This window comes from Thamnophis elegans, chromosome Z (genome assembly GCF_009769535.1).
Source record: "Thamnophis elegans isolate rThaEle1 chromosome Z, rThaEle1.pri, whole genome shotgun sequence".
Classification (NCBI taxonomy): Eukaryota; Metazoa; Chordata; class Lepidosauria; order Squamata; family Colubridae; genus Thamnophis; species Thamnophis elegans.
In genome coordinates, this window is record NC_045558.1 from 95,567,328 (window position 1) to 95,583,225 (window position 15,898).

At 42.5% G+C, this 15,898-nt stretch overlaps 1 protein-coding gene across 1 annotated transcript in view; it reads left to right on the forward strand.

Moving 5' to 3' along the window:
- Nucleotides 1-15,898, forward strand: part of STARD3 (StAR related lipid transfer domain containing 3) — a 37,717-nt gene that overhangs the window by 14,973 nt on the left and 6,846 nt on the right. Inside the window, exons 3-12 of the mRNA XM_032235556.1 lie at nt 3,319-3,396; nt 3,657-3,734; nt 3,849-3,902; nt 4,518-4,635; nt 6,118-6,216; nt 7,076-7,128; nt 11,439-11,531; nt 14,339-14,401; nt 14,912-15,007; nt 15,799-15,878. Coding sequence (XP_032091447.1) covers nt 3,319-3,396; nt 3,657-3,734; nt 3,849-3,902; nt 4,518-4,635; nt 6,118-6,216; nt 7,076-7,128; nt 11,439-11,531; nt 14,339-14,401; nt 14,912-15,007; nt 15,799-15,878 — 812 coding nt within the window. The remainder of the gene's footprint in view (nt 1-3,318; nt 3,397-3,656; nt 3,735-3,848; nt 3,903-4,517; nt 4,636-6,117; nt 6,217-7,075; nt 7,129-11,438; nt 11,532-14,338; nt 14,402-14,911; nt 15,008-15,798; nt 15,879-15,898) is intronic.

The following is a 15,898-nucleotide window of genomic DNA, read 5'->3' on the forward strand; positions in this document are numbered from 1 at the left end:
ATGGTATCCCTCTCCCTCTTTCCCCTCTCTCTTTCTCCATCCATCTATCTGCTTGCCTACCTATCTCTCTCTCTTTCTCTCTATCCATCCGTCTATCTGCCTGCCTATCTGTCTATCTAGTTATGGTCTCTCTCTCTCTCTCTCCCTCTCCCTCCCTCATTATCATCTATCTCAGTGTTTCTCCACCTTTTTATAAAAATAATTTTTTTTATTTTTTTTGTTACATAGACGACACATACCCACAACAATAAAAAAACAAAACAAAAAGAAAAAAACCCATCATCACATATAGCATGTCGTTTGGTTACAAGTGTTTTAACATTTATCATTCTTATACATTTATTATTTCATTTAATAGGTTATAATATACAGTTTGGGTTGCTTTGTTTACCATCCCTTCCTCCTGTTATAACACCACCTTATTTTCCCTTTCTTTTCTCCCTTCCTCCCTTCTCTACTTTCTTCCTTCCTGCTCTCCTTTCCCTTCCTTCTTCCTGTACCTTTCTCCTGCTCTTCCTCATCCCCTTCCTACCCTCTCTCCTCCTCTTTCTCTCCTTTCCATCCTCCTCTCCTTACCTCTTTCTTTTCACCCTCCCTCCCTTCTCTACTTTCCTCCTTCTTCCTCTCCTTCCCCTTCCTTCTTCCCTTCCCTTTCTCTTACTCCTGCTCTTCCTCTTTCTTCTTTCCCCCATCTTCCTTTCATTCTCTCCTCCTTTCTCCCTTTCTCCCAACTCCCTTTCTGGGAGTTGAAGTCCACACACTTTCAAGTCTCCAAGGTGGAGAAAGATTGATCTATCTAATTAATATAATTATTTCTCCCTCTCTTTTTCACTCTCTTTCCAGCGCACATGCATAGGGCAGCCCACCTCACACACAGGTAACTCCGGGCGGCTTACGGGAAGAGGACAGCCGACCACTCACCCACGCAGGGGGGGGCAGGATTTCGCCAAGAAAAGTTAACTTTCCTGCGAAAGGGGCCGGCAGCCTCTCAGCTCTTCCCGGCCGGGAAGACCTCCCCCCACTTCCACTCCTGTGACCCTCCTCCCGCCTCCTCGGAGCTTCAAGCAAGCTAACTGGGAAGGCTGGGGAAGAAGAAGAAACGGAGGCGCGAGGTCAGCGGTCCTTGGGGGCGTGGCGGAAGCCCTGCAAAAGCGCTCCTTTCCCAGCTCGGCTGCCGTTGTTGCTGCTCATGGCAGAAGGGGAAGAGGAGGAGGAGGAGGAAGAGAAAGCGACGGGGCGGTCCCTGCAGCCGCCGACGCGGGAAAGGTGCGCTTTGACAGGGCTTCCACAGCCCTGCTAAAGCGCCCCTTTCCCAGCTCGGCTGCCGTTGTTGCTGCTCATGGCAGAAGGGGAGGAGGAGGAGGAGGAAGAGAAAGCGGCGGGGCGGTCCCTGCAGCCGCCGACGCGGGAAAGGTGCGCTTTGACAGGGCTTCCACAGCCCTGCTAAAGCGCTCCTTTCCCAGCTCGGCTGCCGTTGTTGCTGCTCATGGCAGAAGGGGAGGAGGAGGAGGAGGAAGAGAAAGCGACGGGGCGGTCCCTGCAGCCGCCGACGCGGGAAAGGTGCGCTTTGACAGGGCTTCCACAGCCCTGCTAAAGCGCTCCTTTCCCAGCTCGGCTGCCGTTGTTGCTTCTCATGGCAGAAGGGGAGGAGGAGGAGGAGGAAGAGAAAGCGACGGGGCGGTCCCTGCAGCCGCCGACGCGGGAAAGGTGCGCTTTGACAGGGCTTCCACAGCCCTGCTAAAGCGCTCCTTTCCCAGCTCGGCTGCCGTTGTTGCTGCTCATGGCAGAAGGGGAGGAGGAGGAGGAGGAAGAGAAAGCGACGGGGCGGTCCCTGCAGCCGCCGACGCGGGAAAGGTGCGCTTTGACAGGGCTTCCACAGCCCTGCTAAAGCGCCCCTTTCCCAGCTCGGCTGCCGTTGTTGCTGCTCATGGCAGAAGGGGAGGAGGAGGAGGAGGAAGAGAAAGCGACGGGGCGGTCCCTGCAGCCGCCGACGCGGGAAAGGTGCGCTTTGACAGGGCTTCCACAGCCCTGCTAAAGCGCCCCTTTCCCAGCTCGGCTGCCATTGCTGCTGCTCATGGCAGAAGGGGAAGAGGAGGAGGAGGAAGAGAAAGCGGTGGGGCGGTCCCTGCAGCCGCCGAGGCAGGAAAGGTGCGCTTTGACAGGGCTTCCTCTCCGGAGAGGTGTTTTTTAAAAAGAAAAACCCTGCAGGCACCCAGCGACAGGGGCTAGGAACCCGGAAGTTAATTACTTCCGGGTTCACTGACGAACCGGATCGCAAGAACCGGTGCGAACCGGGAGGAACCCACCCCTGCTATACACACAGAAATAAGATCTACTAACAGTAAAGGCAAATTGGCATCAGATAAGACTCAATAGACTTCCAGCGAGGCTGGACTTAGGTCTCTTATGAGGGTGTAGTAATTCCATATTGATGATGCATTTCACCCCACCCCTGGATTCACCTTGGTCATCTTTTATAGCTACCTTGGTCATCTTCTGTAGCTACCCTTTCTTACCCATCTCCAGTTGTCAACAATGTATAACTAAAAGATAACATAAATTAAGAGCCAAATCAGAATGGACTAGAATCAATTGTAGTGCTATATGTTATTCTTCTGAGCTATCCAATATTACCTAGAACAGTAGCCCCCAACCTTTTGGGAACAGGGTCCGTTTCCATGGAGAAAGATTCTTCTATGGATTGGGGGGGGCATGGTTTTGTGTGCTGCCAGCATCCTGCAGATGGGGCTTCGTTTGTTTGCAGGGTCTGGAATACTGTGGGCTGATGTTGGTCCATGGAAGTGGGGCTTGGTACCCCAGGCCTAGAAGAAACTTCCTAGGGTGTCTTTCAAACCATTTCAAGCACAATAGTTCAGAAAATGTCATATCCCAAGTGCAAAATTGCTTGAGTACAAAATGTGCTTTTACAAAAATTTTGGAAATGTTTCAAGCTTATAATAATGCTTCATATATTATCTTTTGAGTATGAAGCAGATGGTTTTATATTCAAAACAGTTTTGTACTCAAGATACAAATGGTGCATTATCTTAAAACTTCCCTTGTGTCTTCAGAGATGTGGGTTTATGCATGATGAGAGGCTATGCTGTTCTAAATTCTGGGAATTGTAGTCCCATCATACCCGGAGACACCAACTGAGGAAGGCTAAAAAAAAGTTTAAATAAAAGGTAAAGGTTTCTCCTGTTCAGTTGTGTCTAACTCTAGGGAGCAGTGCTCATAATAAAAAAGAAATCCCAGTTAATCATTGTCTATCCATTAAACTCTATTAATGTCATTTTCTTTAATCTTATTTAATTTCAGACTATCAAAACTATCCAAGTTAATTTAAAAGAAGAAGTCATCTATTACAAGTTTAAAACATCCTTTTTTGACATATTTGTAAGTATTCTGCTGCAATTCTCTTTTTTTTTTTTAAAAAAAAAGGGTTTTTTTGTCAGGGCAAATTATTACTAAATAATTCACATGGCTGTTAAAACATATCAGCTGTTGCATTTTGTAGAATTATTTTTAAGTCTCTAAAAATCTTATACTGCCAGCAGTTTACTTAGTTTTCTGTTAATTTAATTCACTCAGAAATAATTGTATTTCTCAGAACTTCATTATTGTTCATAAATATGTTGTATATTCATTTTTATTAGCTCTTGGCTTTTTTCCGGTTCTCGGTACTACTTCTTGCATATGCTGTTTTTAAACTCCGTCATTGGTGGGTCATAGCGGTAAGAGAAAATTCTTTACAAAATATGTTTAATTATATAACCTTGTAGCTTCCCAAGCTGCTCTTGTAATGGATTTTCTTTTTTCTTTCTCCTTCTCTCCTCTTCATCCCCAAGATCACTACATTGGTGTGTAGCACTTTCCTGATAGTGAAAGTTATCTTCTCAGATGTAAGTTCATGAAAAAAATGGGTTCTATTTGAAATTTTGCAGCCATCTTTCTAATGGTTGGAGCAGATTAAAATATTCCATATTAGCTCATGGGAATTTAGTTCATCATTAAGATTCCAGTGGTGGTAATGGGATTGGAGGTGCAAAGGTGTGCTTACAAATAAAGTACTTTATTCATAACATTTGATCTTCCAAGATGGTGAATAATAGTCTTTAACAAATACTGAATATATTAACCTTCGTTAAGCTAACACCCTCCAAATGTGTTGGCTGTAATTCCCATACACTGAAGGTAGTTCACATTTAGTGATTACAATTGAGGCTACTAAGTGAAACTGCAGTGAAGCTCATGATCTTATTTCAGCTTCCCTTAGCAAACTTGTAAAGATCATAAATATAAGGATTGATTGTACAGTAACTTTTTTATCACCATCATAACTGCAAACAGTGCTAAATGAGGCAGTCACTATATGAAGTCTAGCTATAGTCGGTAGTCATTATGCCTGAAATGTATAAAGGTTGTAGATCCAATCCAACTGGAAGGCTCTAATGTTAAGTGATCTCCAATACATGCCTTGAAACTTCTCTTCTTTTTTTTCTTTCTTCATGAAACAGCTGCTGACCAAAGGGGCATTTGGCTACCTCCTGCCCATTGTTTCCTTTGTCCTTGCCTGGCTAGAAACATGGTTTTTGGATTTCAAAGTCTTGCCGCAGGAGATAGAGGAAGAACAATGTGAGTCTGTTTATCCAGTGAGGGCGGGTGTGTTAAATAAAGCTGCCCTTCCACCTATTAAATGGTGTTATCAGCTTTCTTGATGAGGCATTCTGACCAGAGACTTCCTTGTAGAATTCAGGGAAGCATTTGCTACTTTAAACGCAATATATTTTAAGACTTTTTGTTTTAAAATAAGCTACCTCTAAGTAGAAGGAAGTTAGAATTTACCCATGACATATCCTTTCTTTCTGTCTCATTTTATTTTTGACATACTGCAATGTATGTAAAAATGTAAAGATGGTGGGACTGAGATGTCATCTTTAATCTAGAAACATAACGAGATTGCTTAGATGAAAAAAGCTCTCTATTGTTTTAAGCAGTTGCTTTTGAGATGTGACAGGCAGATAGACTAAGCTGAAAAGTTATAGTAGTTTGGCCAGCTGCTATACAAAAGCAAAAAATCTGCTTTTTTGAATTTAAACATGCTACAACGAGTTGCTTGTTTGTCCAACAGAATGTACAGGTTCATGATCTGCTATGATGTATGTAATTAAATTTTTATGTGACTTTGATGTTGTGATCATGATTTGCAATTCTTTGAAAAGCAGATGGGTTAGTGGTCTGGCAACTTTTTAAAATACTGTTCAATAATCATACAATCTCTAGACTTGCATTCTGGAAGAAAGACTGGGGATTTTAGCATGAGGATATTGGAGTGGGCAGTATGTTTGTCTTTATTTTCCTATTAACACCCCAAAAATATGCTGGTAACAATTTCTAGTTTGTATTAGAAATAGGAAGGCCTGGTTTTAAAATTGTACCTATTCTTTGGAAGTAATATTTAGTCTAACCAATCCAGTACCAGCAGGGGTTTTTGGATTCTGGTGATATATACATTTGAGAAATAAATGGGTAAAATTGTTGGAAAATAAAGAACTGGTATGTGTTTCATTATGAGGCATTTAAAAAAATATTAATAGTAACTTTCACTCTGATGAAAGAGTCATCATATGAACTGTTGCTTGACAGGATGTAGGATTCATTTGTTTGTAATAATCTCAATTGCTAGATGAGTGAACAGACAGCCAGACCAATGTTTTCCTAAAACTCTTCATCACTGAATGTTTGCTAATCTGAATTGAAAGAACGAAATTGCAGTTTTCACTCTAATTTGCTTTTTATTCTTACACCAATAGATCTTCCATGAAGTCCAAGTCAGTCCTATTTAGGCATTAGATTTTTTTAAATCTTTCTCACCAGTGAACAATGAACAATTTTCTGAGTCTTTCAGTTTCACCTGGACTTCAATGAAAATTATAGTTCTAATTTGTGAAATAGTCTAATTTCTAAGAAGATTGCTCACTATTTTCTAATGTGATTTTCCCTTTCATTTGGTAGGCTTTCTCATGTCATATATTGTGTAGACTGAGCAATAAGTATCACAAGATAATGATCAAGCCAACCAGTTTTTTCTTATCTCTTCTCTTCTCTTCTTTTCAGGGTATGTGGCCGCTCAGGCTGCTGTGTCTCGAGGACCACTCTTTTATTCAGGAGCACTTTCAGATGGCCAGTTCTACTCCCCTCCAGAATCTGTTGCAGGTGACTGATACTTCTTCCTCTCAAACACTTGCTAACCAACTTTTTATAATGATGAGTTTAAGAGTTGGTCTGATGGAGAACATAGAAGTTATAAATTCACACATGACATTCAGACATGATTTCTCTTTTGTCAACTGCAGTCCCTTTTCCCTTAATATCTGATACAAATATGACAAAACTGTTTCACTTCTCCGTTAATAAAAAGAAGGAGCAGACATAAAAGGGGGAAAGTTTGTACACTCTGGATATATTTTAACAACTCTTTCCTAACACATTAATATGCTTCCAGCAGGTAAAATCTGCTATGAACCCCAAATCCTTATATGCACAGAAACCTGTCCAGGGTTTTTTCATAATTTAGTGTCCAGATTATACCTAACCTCAGCAGAATTAGATGGGGGAAATTGATGCAATGTTTATGGGAACATTTAACAGTTCTGCAGAATTAGCATAGAATTATGTAATCTGCAAGCCTTCTTCCTTTACATGAATCACATTCATATAGCAGATAAGCCTAAGTGCTATTGCTATTTTAGTCTACCTACTTCTAGTTGTAAGACAAACCATTAATTCATACAGAAACAACAAGGATTAGTTTTTCTTCGGGTTAGCGGTTTTTATACCTCAACATGTTCTAAAAGCAAACTCCTGACTGAATAACCCAAACTGGAATTTAAATATTTAGAATACATAAGAGAAAATATCTAGACTTTCCTATTTTTGTTTTATTTTTTCCTAGAATAGTCGGTTTTGTCAAGAAATTCTAGAGCTAGAAATGTTTCTTCCTACTTTACACGTAATACTTCTAAAAGTCATTTCCAAACTTGTAAATATTTATTTATTTCTCTCTCTAATGCAGGATCGGATGAATCAGATGATGAAGTTATGGGGAAAAGAGCAGTAACTGCTGAGGTATGCCTTAACATAGCAGAATCCTTTGGGGCTCTCATATTTTGGGTTATATTTTTCTGTTTTCATATAATAAAATGCATGCTAGTGTTCTTATCTATTTACTTTTCTGTTGGGTGTCCAATCTAAATTGCACAATGAAATGGCAATAAAATAGAAGCAAAAGATAAACAATAGTACAATAGTGGGCAGCAATCCATAATAGTAATGGAAAAGAATCAGGTTAATGCCACCTCACCCATCTATCTAGTCTACTGTGAAGGTGTATTAAATCCCTTTGCTCATCATTTCAATTCACATACAGCTAGACATGTGATGGGTTTCTGAAATATCCAAGGAAATATTTCCCAGGACAGGTGCTCAAATGTACTCTGTGGTTTTTATTCTGAGATATCTCAGCATTTATCACAGATAGATCTTTATCCAAACACTGTGCCTAGAAGAACTTCCAGATTAGTTGCAGTGATCAGATGTTATATATCTGCATGTATCAAATGTGCAAATGTTTGGTGTGGGTTTATGCAAACAGTATATTAAAATAATATTTTATTTATATTAACTTCATACAAATTTTGTAAGTAGGGTGTAGTATCTTACTTCTTGGAGAACCCCATGGCTTTCAGAAAAATCTGAAATTTCTTCTGTTGTTTGACAAATATGCTTCCCTAAAGCAGAGCATCAAGCAGAGCAATTGAATCTTTTCTGCAGAAATTTCAATCATCACTCTGCATCCCAGACCTTGGGTGTCCCAACTTTTTCTCTAGCCTGGGCCATATTGAATGAATGAAGAGGAATTGTCTTGGACTGCATATAAAAAATATAATATACTTAATGTATATAAACCACAGAATGTTAAAAGTGTATGATCTTGTGGGGCCACATTACTAGTTGTGCTGGGCAACATAACAGACCGCTAGTTGGACATGCCTATCCTAGATTTATTAGAAAAATCTACTTGTCTCTTGTTTTTGTTTCTTGCTATCCACCAGGGGGCAGGATTATCCTGTCTAATATTTTCTACCAATTTCTCAAAGAAGCTCCATAAACTCAAAAGTTTTTGGTACCATAGTAGCATGCCGGTCCTATTGTGACATGGACAAACAATTTGTATTTGCTTCCTTGAATGAGTAATAGTTTTTTTGTTTTTAATATTAGGAGAAATAAAACAGCAGAGATGGTAGGCTGGTGGCGATTTAGATTGGGAGAAGTAGCTTTTGAAAAAGGTGTAAGGCATAAAGGCTGGACTTGCTTATTTAATATTTATGGAAAGATTACTGAAAATAAATATTGAACTCACTTAAAATAAAAAAGGAAGATTTTTTTTCTAATATAGCCTTGGGGAAGGGAGGGAAATTATCCTTAAATTCAATTTGAATTTGAAGTAAAATTTATATCCATTTGGAAGGAAGTAACAGTGGGGTACCCCAAGCAATGTTCCCTGTAATTTTTTTTCAGTGTGAGCAGAAAAGTATAGTGTTTGAGTGGCATATTTTCATGCCTGAGCACCTGAATTTTTTTCATAGATGTCACCTAAGACAATAACGAAATCAGTATTATTTGAAACTCAAAGTTATGTTTATTCAAGGTACCCGCTTAATTAAAAGTGTTATATAATATCAGTATCACTTAACAATGCTCCTGCTTAGCAACCAAAATGTTGGCTCAGAAAGTCTGGCATTTGAAGCACGCAAATCTTAAAGCTGTTGTTACAAGACCCTCGCACCCCTAACCCTTTAGGAAAAAAAACCCCAGGGGTCTTCAAACCTGACAGTTTTAAAACTTGTGGACTTCAACTCCCAGAATTCCTCCTCCAGTCATGTTGGCTCAGAAACTCTGGCATTGAAGCATGCAAGTTTTATCATCTGAAAAGCAGAATCAGGATTTCCTAACCACTCAAATAATAAGCAAGCTATATTAAGCAATCCTTCCCACTGTACATTTTAAAATCGTAATAAATTCCACTTATTTCACTTATCTGCAAGAATCCTCCTAATCAGAAAGGGGCCAGTTGCTTACAGGGAAGCCACTGGATCTCCTCTCCCTTGCCCAGCCCTGCAGAAGCTAAAAGGTTTTTATTGACTTGCAACAGCCACAAGCATTATGGAATGAGGGATGAAACCTTTCTGTGCCAACCAGTCACTGGATTACAAACTTCCTGTTCCTTATTTACTTTCCTGTGGTCAGGTGGAGAATTTCATTTGGAGAAGAAAGGGAAGAACCCTTTCTGGCCCTCTTTCTGTAGCTCCTAGTAGTTGCATCTCTTGCTAAGCTAAGTGTGTGTCATAATTGGGTAGAGGGTCTCTGCACCTCCTCAAGAGACAATCTGGCAGGCCGAGGCTGCAAACCCCAAGGCCAATAGTCAGCAACTCAAAAGCTCCGTCTAGAAGCCTCCCGAGTTCCCAAGCCTCTTCCGCTCGGCTGCCTCGCACACGACCACCACGCACACTCACCCCATCCTCACAAATGTAAGTCAGTAGGGAAGAGAAGAGCCGGAGTGTTTATGTTGCAACAAGAGACGAGGAGGGGGATCAGCACCCATCCACCCAGATACACCTAAGCGCGGCCCCTCCGCCGCCCAGCACCGCCGCCCTTCTCCAAGCGCGGATCTTCGGGCGCAGCCAAAGAGCTTGTCTGAACGGGGCTGAAGGGAGGGAACCAGGAGCCCAGCGGAGCAAGAACGCCGCATGCCCGCCATGTAACTTTGCCCGCAAACAAAGCATATCCACACCCGCCGACAACTCCTGCGCGTGAGAAACGAGCCGGGCTCCCCCGGGAGACACCCACCCAACCACTCCCAGGCCGGGGAAGGCTGCAGGTGGGGGAAGGGCGGGGGGGTGGAGGAGCCGCCGCAAGGGCACCGCATTTACCCCTGCCGCCGCCTCATCCTCTGCCGTGCTTTTTAGAAGACATGAGGGCTTTTTTTCCTGCTCCCGCCCCCTCCGCCGCCTTCCTACTGGCTCCCGCGGCTTCATTGCTCCTCAAAAGCACTGCGGAGGATCTTTGCGGGTGGCCAATTCTAGCCGCCTGCAAAGGACTTCCCCACGTTTGCTTTGACAGAAATCACTGCGCGGCAGTTAGAAACTGCTGCGCGGGGTTTTCTTGCCATGTGCCCGGCCGCGCACCTTAGAGGGAACAGTGACCCCCAAGGTTCCGTTTTAGGCCCAGTATTCTTCAATATCTTCATAAATGATCTAGATGAGGGAACTGAAGGGGACTCATCAAATTTGCAGACAACACTAAGTTGGCAGGAATAGCCAATACCCCAGAAAACAAACGTAAGATCCAAAAAGATCTTGACAGACTTCAACACTGGGTCCTGTCTAAGAAAATAAAATTCAATGGAGTTAAAAATAAAGTTTTATAGTTAGGTAAGAAAAAACAACTGTATAGGTATAGATTGATTAAGTGAAACATGGCTTAATGTCTGTAATTGTGAGAGGGATCTTGGAGTCCGAGGGGACAAATATGAAGCAACGGTGTGCGGTAGGCAGTCAAAAAAGCCAAGGCAATCCTAGACTGCATTAATGGATAGAATCAAGATCACAGGAAGTTCTAATATCAGTTTACAAAGCCTTATTAAGATAACACTTGGAATACTGCATCCAGTTCTGGTCACCACAATAAAAAAAGATGTTGGAAAGCCTCTGGAGCCTGTGGGGGGTGAAAAACGGGCCTACCGGAGGTTTCAAGGAGGCTTTCCTGGAGCCTGAAGAGGGTGAAAACAGCTTCCTCCACCCCACCCCCCAAAAGAAATACCAAGCTCAGTTTGGTAGCGAGCAACGCACCAACAGTGGGGGGGGGAGCGTGTGAAGTTTTGCATGCATGCGCATATGGGGGCACGCTTTGCATTATGGGTGCCAGCATACATGTGCACGTGCTCACTCGCATTTGTAGCACCCAACAACAAAAAGTTTAGCCATCACTGGTATAGGAGTTCCTGCTCAAGCAGGGGGTTGGACTAGAAGACCTCTGAGTTCTCTTCCAATTCTAATGTTCTATGTTCTACATTCTTGTTTTCAAGAAATCTGATTTTATACTGATTCAATGGACGACAGAGTTTTTTCTTTCATTCATCCCGAAATGGCACCTGTCTTAGAATTTGATCACTTTGACTACCGGGAACAGCATGGGGATATACAGAGTGCAGATGGTAAATGAAAGGAAGTCTGGTTGGTGCTGCATGTAGCCAAGAGTATCTCCTTGTATCATACTAGATTAAATTAAGTCTTGATCTAATGAACTTCAGATATCAACATTTGCTGGGTATAAAGTAAATTATGTGCTGCTAAGATGAATTCCATATTTTGGCCTAGGAGAGAGAATATGTCCGGCAAGGCAAAGTAGCAATGGAGGTGATGGATCAGATCTTAACCCAAGAAGAAAGCTGGATTTTTGAGAAATGCACAGTAAGTTTACATTTCTGAGTGACTGCTGGCGGAAATCCTAGAACCAATCATGTCACCTGGAAATTGCACTATTTGATTTAGAAATAGCAGTGCTGAAGTTTTCTGATACTTGTACAGCTTATATGTTATATTAGAAGCAGAAAATTCTAAAGTGATTTATTTTGGTCTGGGTTTTTTTTTTTACATCTCAAAACCTTGGCATTTTATACCACTGTCAGTCATAATTTAAATAGTTATACCTATTCCCTGTCTTTTTTTCTGTTGAATCACTTCAACCTCTGAGATTAACCAAGAATGCTGTCTTAAGTAGTTCATCTGTGTGCCAAATAGGCTAGCCAGAGCATATACTAAGAGGCTTCTTGGAAGCTTCACTCTCAACTAGAGTAATTGTTTGTTTGTTTGTTTATTGGATTTATATGCTGCCCTTCTCCCAAAGGACTCAGGGCGGCATACAACATTAAAAAAAACCACATATTACAAAAGTTAAAAAGGAAATTAAATAAAGTATCCCAAAACAAACCCAATTAATATTAACAATAAAATTTTAAAAATTAAATTAAAATTAACAATTAAATTAATCATTTATTTTTTTCTGTTCAGGCCAGGCCGGCTTGCTGTAAAAGCCAATTTTTAGCGTGTGTCGGAAGGACCGGAGTTCGGGGATTATACAAAGCTCAGGGGGCAGCTCATTCCAGAGGGAAGGTGCTCCCACAGAGAAGGGTCTCCCCCTGGGGGTCACTAGCCGACACTATCTGGCCGACAGCACCCTGAGGAGGCCAACTCTGTGGGATCGCACTGGACAGTGGGAGGCTACTGGTGGCAGTAGGTGGTCTCGCAGGTACCCTGGGCCTAAGCCATGGAGCGCTTTAAAAGTCATAATTAGTACCTTGAATCTCACCCGGAAAACAACCAGCAATCAGTGCAGGCCGCCTAAAAGGGGTGTAACATGGTAAAAGGGGTGTAACCTAGGTACCCCCATGATAACCCGCACGGCCGCATTCTGGACCAGCTGAAGCCTCCGGGTGCTCTTCAAGGACAGCCCCATGTAGAGAGCGTTGCAGTAGTCCAGACGAGAAAGGAGGGCATGAGTGACTGTGCACAGAGCATCCTGATCCAGGAAGGGGCACAACTGACGTACCAGGTGAACCTGGTAAAAGTCGGCCCTGGTCACGGCCGTCAGGTGTTCTTCTAAACTAAGCCGCATATCCAGGAGGACTCCCAGATTGAGGGCCCTCTCTGAGGGGGCTAAAATTTCTCCCCCTATCATCAAAGATGGAACAAGATGCACAAATCGGCATGACGGAAACCACAGCCACTCAGTTTTGGAGGGATTGAGCTTGAGCCTGTTCCTCCCAATCCAGATCCATACAGCCTCCAGGCATCGGGACATTTGGGTGGTTTCGGGTAGAGATGAAAAGTTGGGTATCATCAGCATATTGATGATGCCGTACCCCAAAACCATGGATGATCTCGCTCAGTGGTTTCATATATATGTTGAATAGGAGGGGTGAGAGAACCGACCCCTGGGGCACCCCACAAGTGACTCACCTCGGGGTCGATCCCTGTCCTCCAGTCAACATGAACTGTGACTGATCCGACAGGTAGGAGGAGAACCACCGTAAAATGATGCCCCCCCACTCCCAACCCCCCGAGTCGTCGCAGTAGGATACCATGGTCGATGGTATCGAAAGACGGCGAGAGGTCTAATAGGACCCTGACAGAGGAGCAGCCCCTGTCCCGGGCCCGCCAGAGATCATCAACCAACACGACCAGTGCCGTCTCCGTGCTGTACCCTGAAACCCGACTGAAACAGATCCAGGTAGGCAGCTTCATCCAGTTACTGGGGAAGCTGACGTGCTACCACACTCTCGACAACCTTCGCTACAAAACGAAGGTTGGAGACCGGACAATAGTTGGCTAAAGACGCTGGGTCCAGGGATGGCTTCTTAAGGAGGGGCCTCACCACCGCCTCCTTCAAGGTGGTGGGAAAGAGCCCCTCTCTCAATGAAGCATTGATAATCGCCTGGAACCAGCCTCTGTCACTTCCCGGGAAGCTGAAACTAACCAAGAGGGACACGGGTCCAGCACACAAGTGGAAGCACTGAGTCTCCCCATAGTCCTGTTCATGCCCTTGGGGGTCACAGGGTCAAACTCACCCCAGATAGTCTCCACAAGATTTATCCCCATCGACTCGCCCGAATCTACCCAGTCAGAATCCAAGCCTGTCCAGATCTGAGCGATTTTATCCCAGGCTTCCACTAGGGCTTCAGTCGAGCTGTGAGCAAGGGATTCAGGAAAAATCCCAAACTTCATCAGGAACTTTTCAGGGTCCATCAGGCGCCTGGGGCAGAACCATCTAGTCGGTTCTGCCTCCTTGCGGTGAGGGGTATGGAAGTCAAGCCTGATGAGGAAATGATCTGACCATGGCAAGGGTTGGATAGAAATATCCCCTAAATCTAGATTATTCATCCTCTGCCTGGAGACCAAAATCAGGTTGAGCGTGTGTCCCCTGTTATGTGTGGGGTCTTGAATTAACTGAATTAGGTCCATAGCCGTCATGGAAGCCATGAACTCCCGAGCTGACTCTGATGTCTTGCCAATGAAAGGCTCAGGGATTAGATAATTTACAAAAGCAGTGGAAGTTGTTGAATCAGATAAACAAGATAGTATAGGGTTGCCTGTTATTTAACCTTGGGGCCAGCTCAATTAATAAAAGGGGGAGGGGGGATGCTACAATCCTGGAATTTTTCATGAGACAGTAAAAGGACAAATATTGAACTCATGTGACTTTAATATTTCTTGTGCAGGACTTTGGGGATACAATTCATTTTCTCGAAATGCCATTCTATGGCAAGGTTTTCATCCTAAAGGTAAGGTGCCTTTCAGCTTCCTTCCACGTTTTCCAACCATCTTTCCTTTCCATTCTTACAATTGTTGTTGAAAATGGAGGGAGTAAAGATGGGAAGATACAATCTATATTTTGAAAGAGAAGCTTTTTTGAATGGCTGGAGGGGAAGATACTGTGGGGTGATTGCTTACCACTCTGTGATACACATATTTCTTTTTTTGTGTCTAGCTGGTATTTTATTCTTTCCAGCACTTCTCCCAATGATGTTGTTTATTTGAGAGATTTTAAATTGGGGTATGAATGCATTTCAACTCCCATCAGGACTGACTGACATGACTATGAATTAGGGATGATAGGGAGTTGAAACCCAACAACCTCTGAGCATCACAGGAGTCTTAAATGAATATTCCTTTTAATTATTGCTTTAGTGAGTTTACATGAGGCACTGAGGTGTTTAAGCTCATCCTTCAATTTCCACTGACTGGTTAGGGGGCAGAGATTCTGACATGTAACCTGCGTCCCTCATTCGCAGGCTATTCTACAATGTCCAGCTGAGTTAGTATACCAGGAGCTGATTCTTCAACCAGAGAAGATGGTCCTATGGAATAAAACTTTACTAGCATGTCACGTAAGTCTTTCCAGACAGACTTGTATCCAAAAATTATTCACTTATCACTAACATTATTCTTAGTATTGATTATTCTTATCTCTCTAACACCCCAAGCTGAAATTCTGAACTATACATGGCACTTCTTGCTATGAACTGTTATCTCCAGAAAATGATTGAGAAAGGTAGAGAGATGATTTCTAGGCTGTTGGGTTTCTTAAGTTATTCTGGGCTTTTCTTTTCAATAGCTATGAATCAGAACTGCAGCATACTTACTCATCCTTTTGTTTGCTAAAGACACTTTTGCTGTTTGATGCCACTTGCATTAGCATTACACATTAAGATTGAAAGGCTCAAAAACACAATCCCCCATTGAATTAATGCATAATTTATAATTTTTAAAATAAATATTTATAAAATAAGAGGATCTTTGAAATGCTACAGAGTTACCCAGGATTGGCTACTTAGAGTTCATTTTTTATCCATTAGTTTCTGCCAACAGCAAGTAATTTTCTGCTTTATTTAATGACAAAACCTATCACTTTTCCTTTGTCTTGTGCTCTCAAAATATATTGGTTCAGAATTTATTCTGTTACCAAATTAAATACATGAATGTTTATAATACCAGTCAGCAATAGTGTTTTTCTTCGATGTAAGTATGGAAGTTAATTTTGTGAACATACCTGAAATTAATCATCATTGTTCTGATTTCTTCGCAAGTCAAAGTTCCTTTACAAAGAAATCATGCCAAGGAAATACTCTAAACTAGTTTATGTTGGCAGAAGCGGGAAAACCTTCTGTTTTCTTATCAGATCTTGGAACGGATTGATGATAACACAACTGTATCCTATGATGTGGCAGCTGGTGCCGCAGCTGGTGTTGTCTCTCCTAGGTAAGTTCTAATTCAAAGTA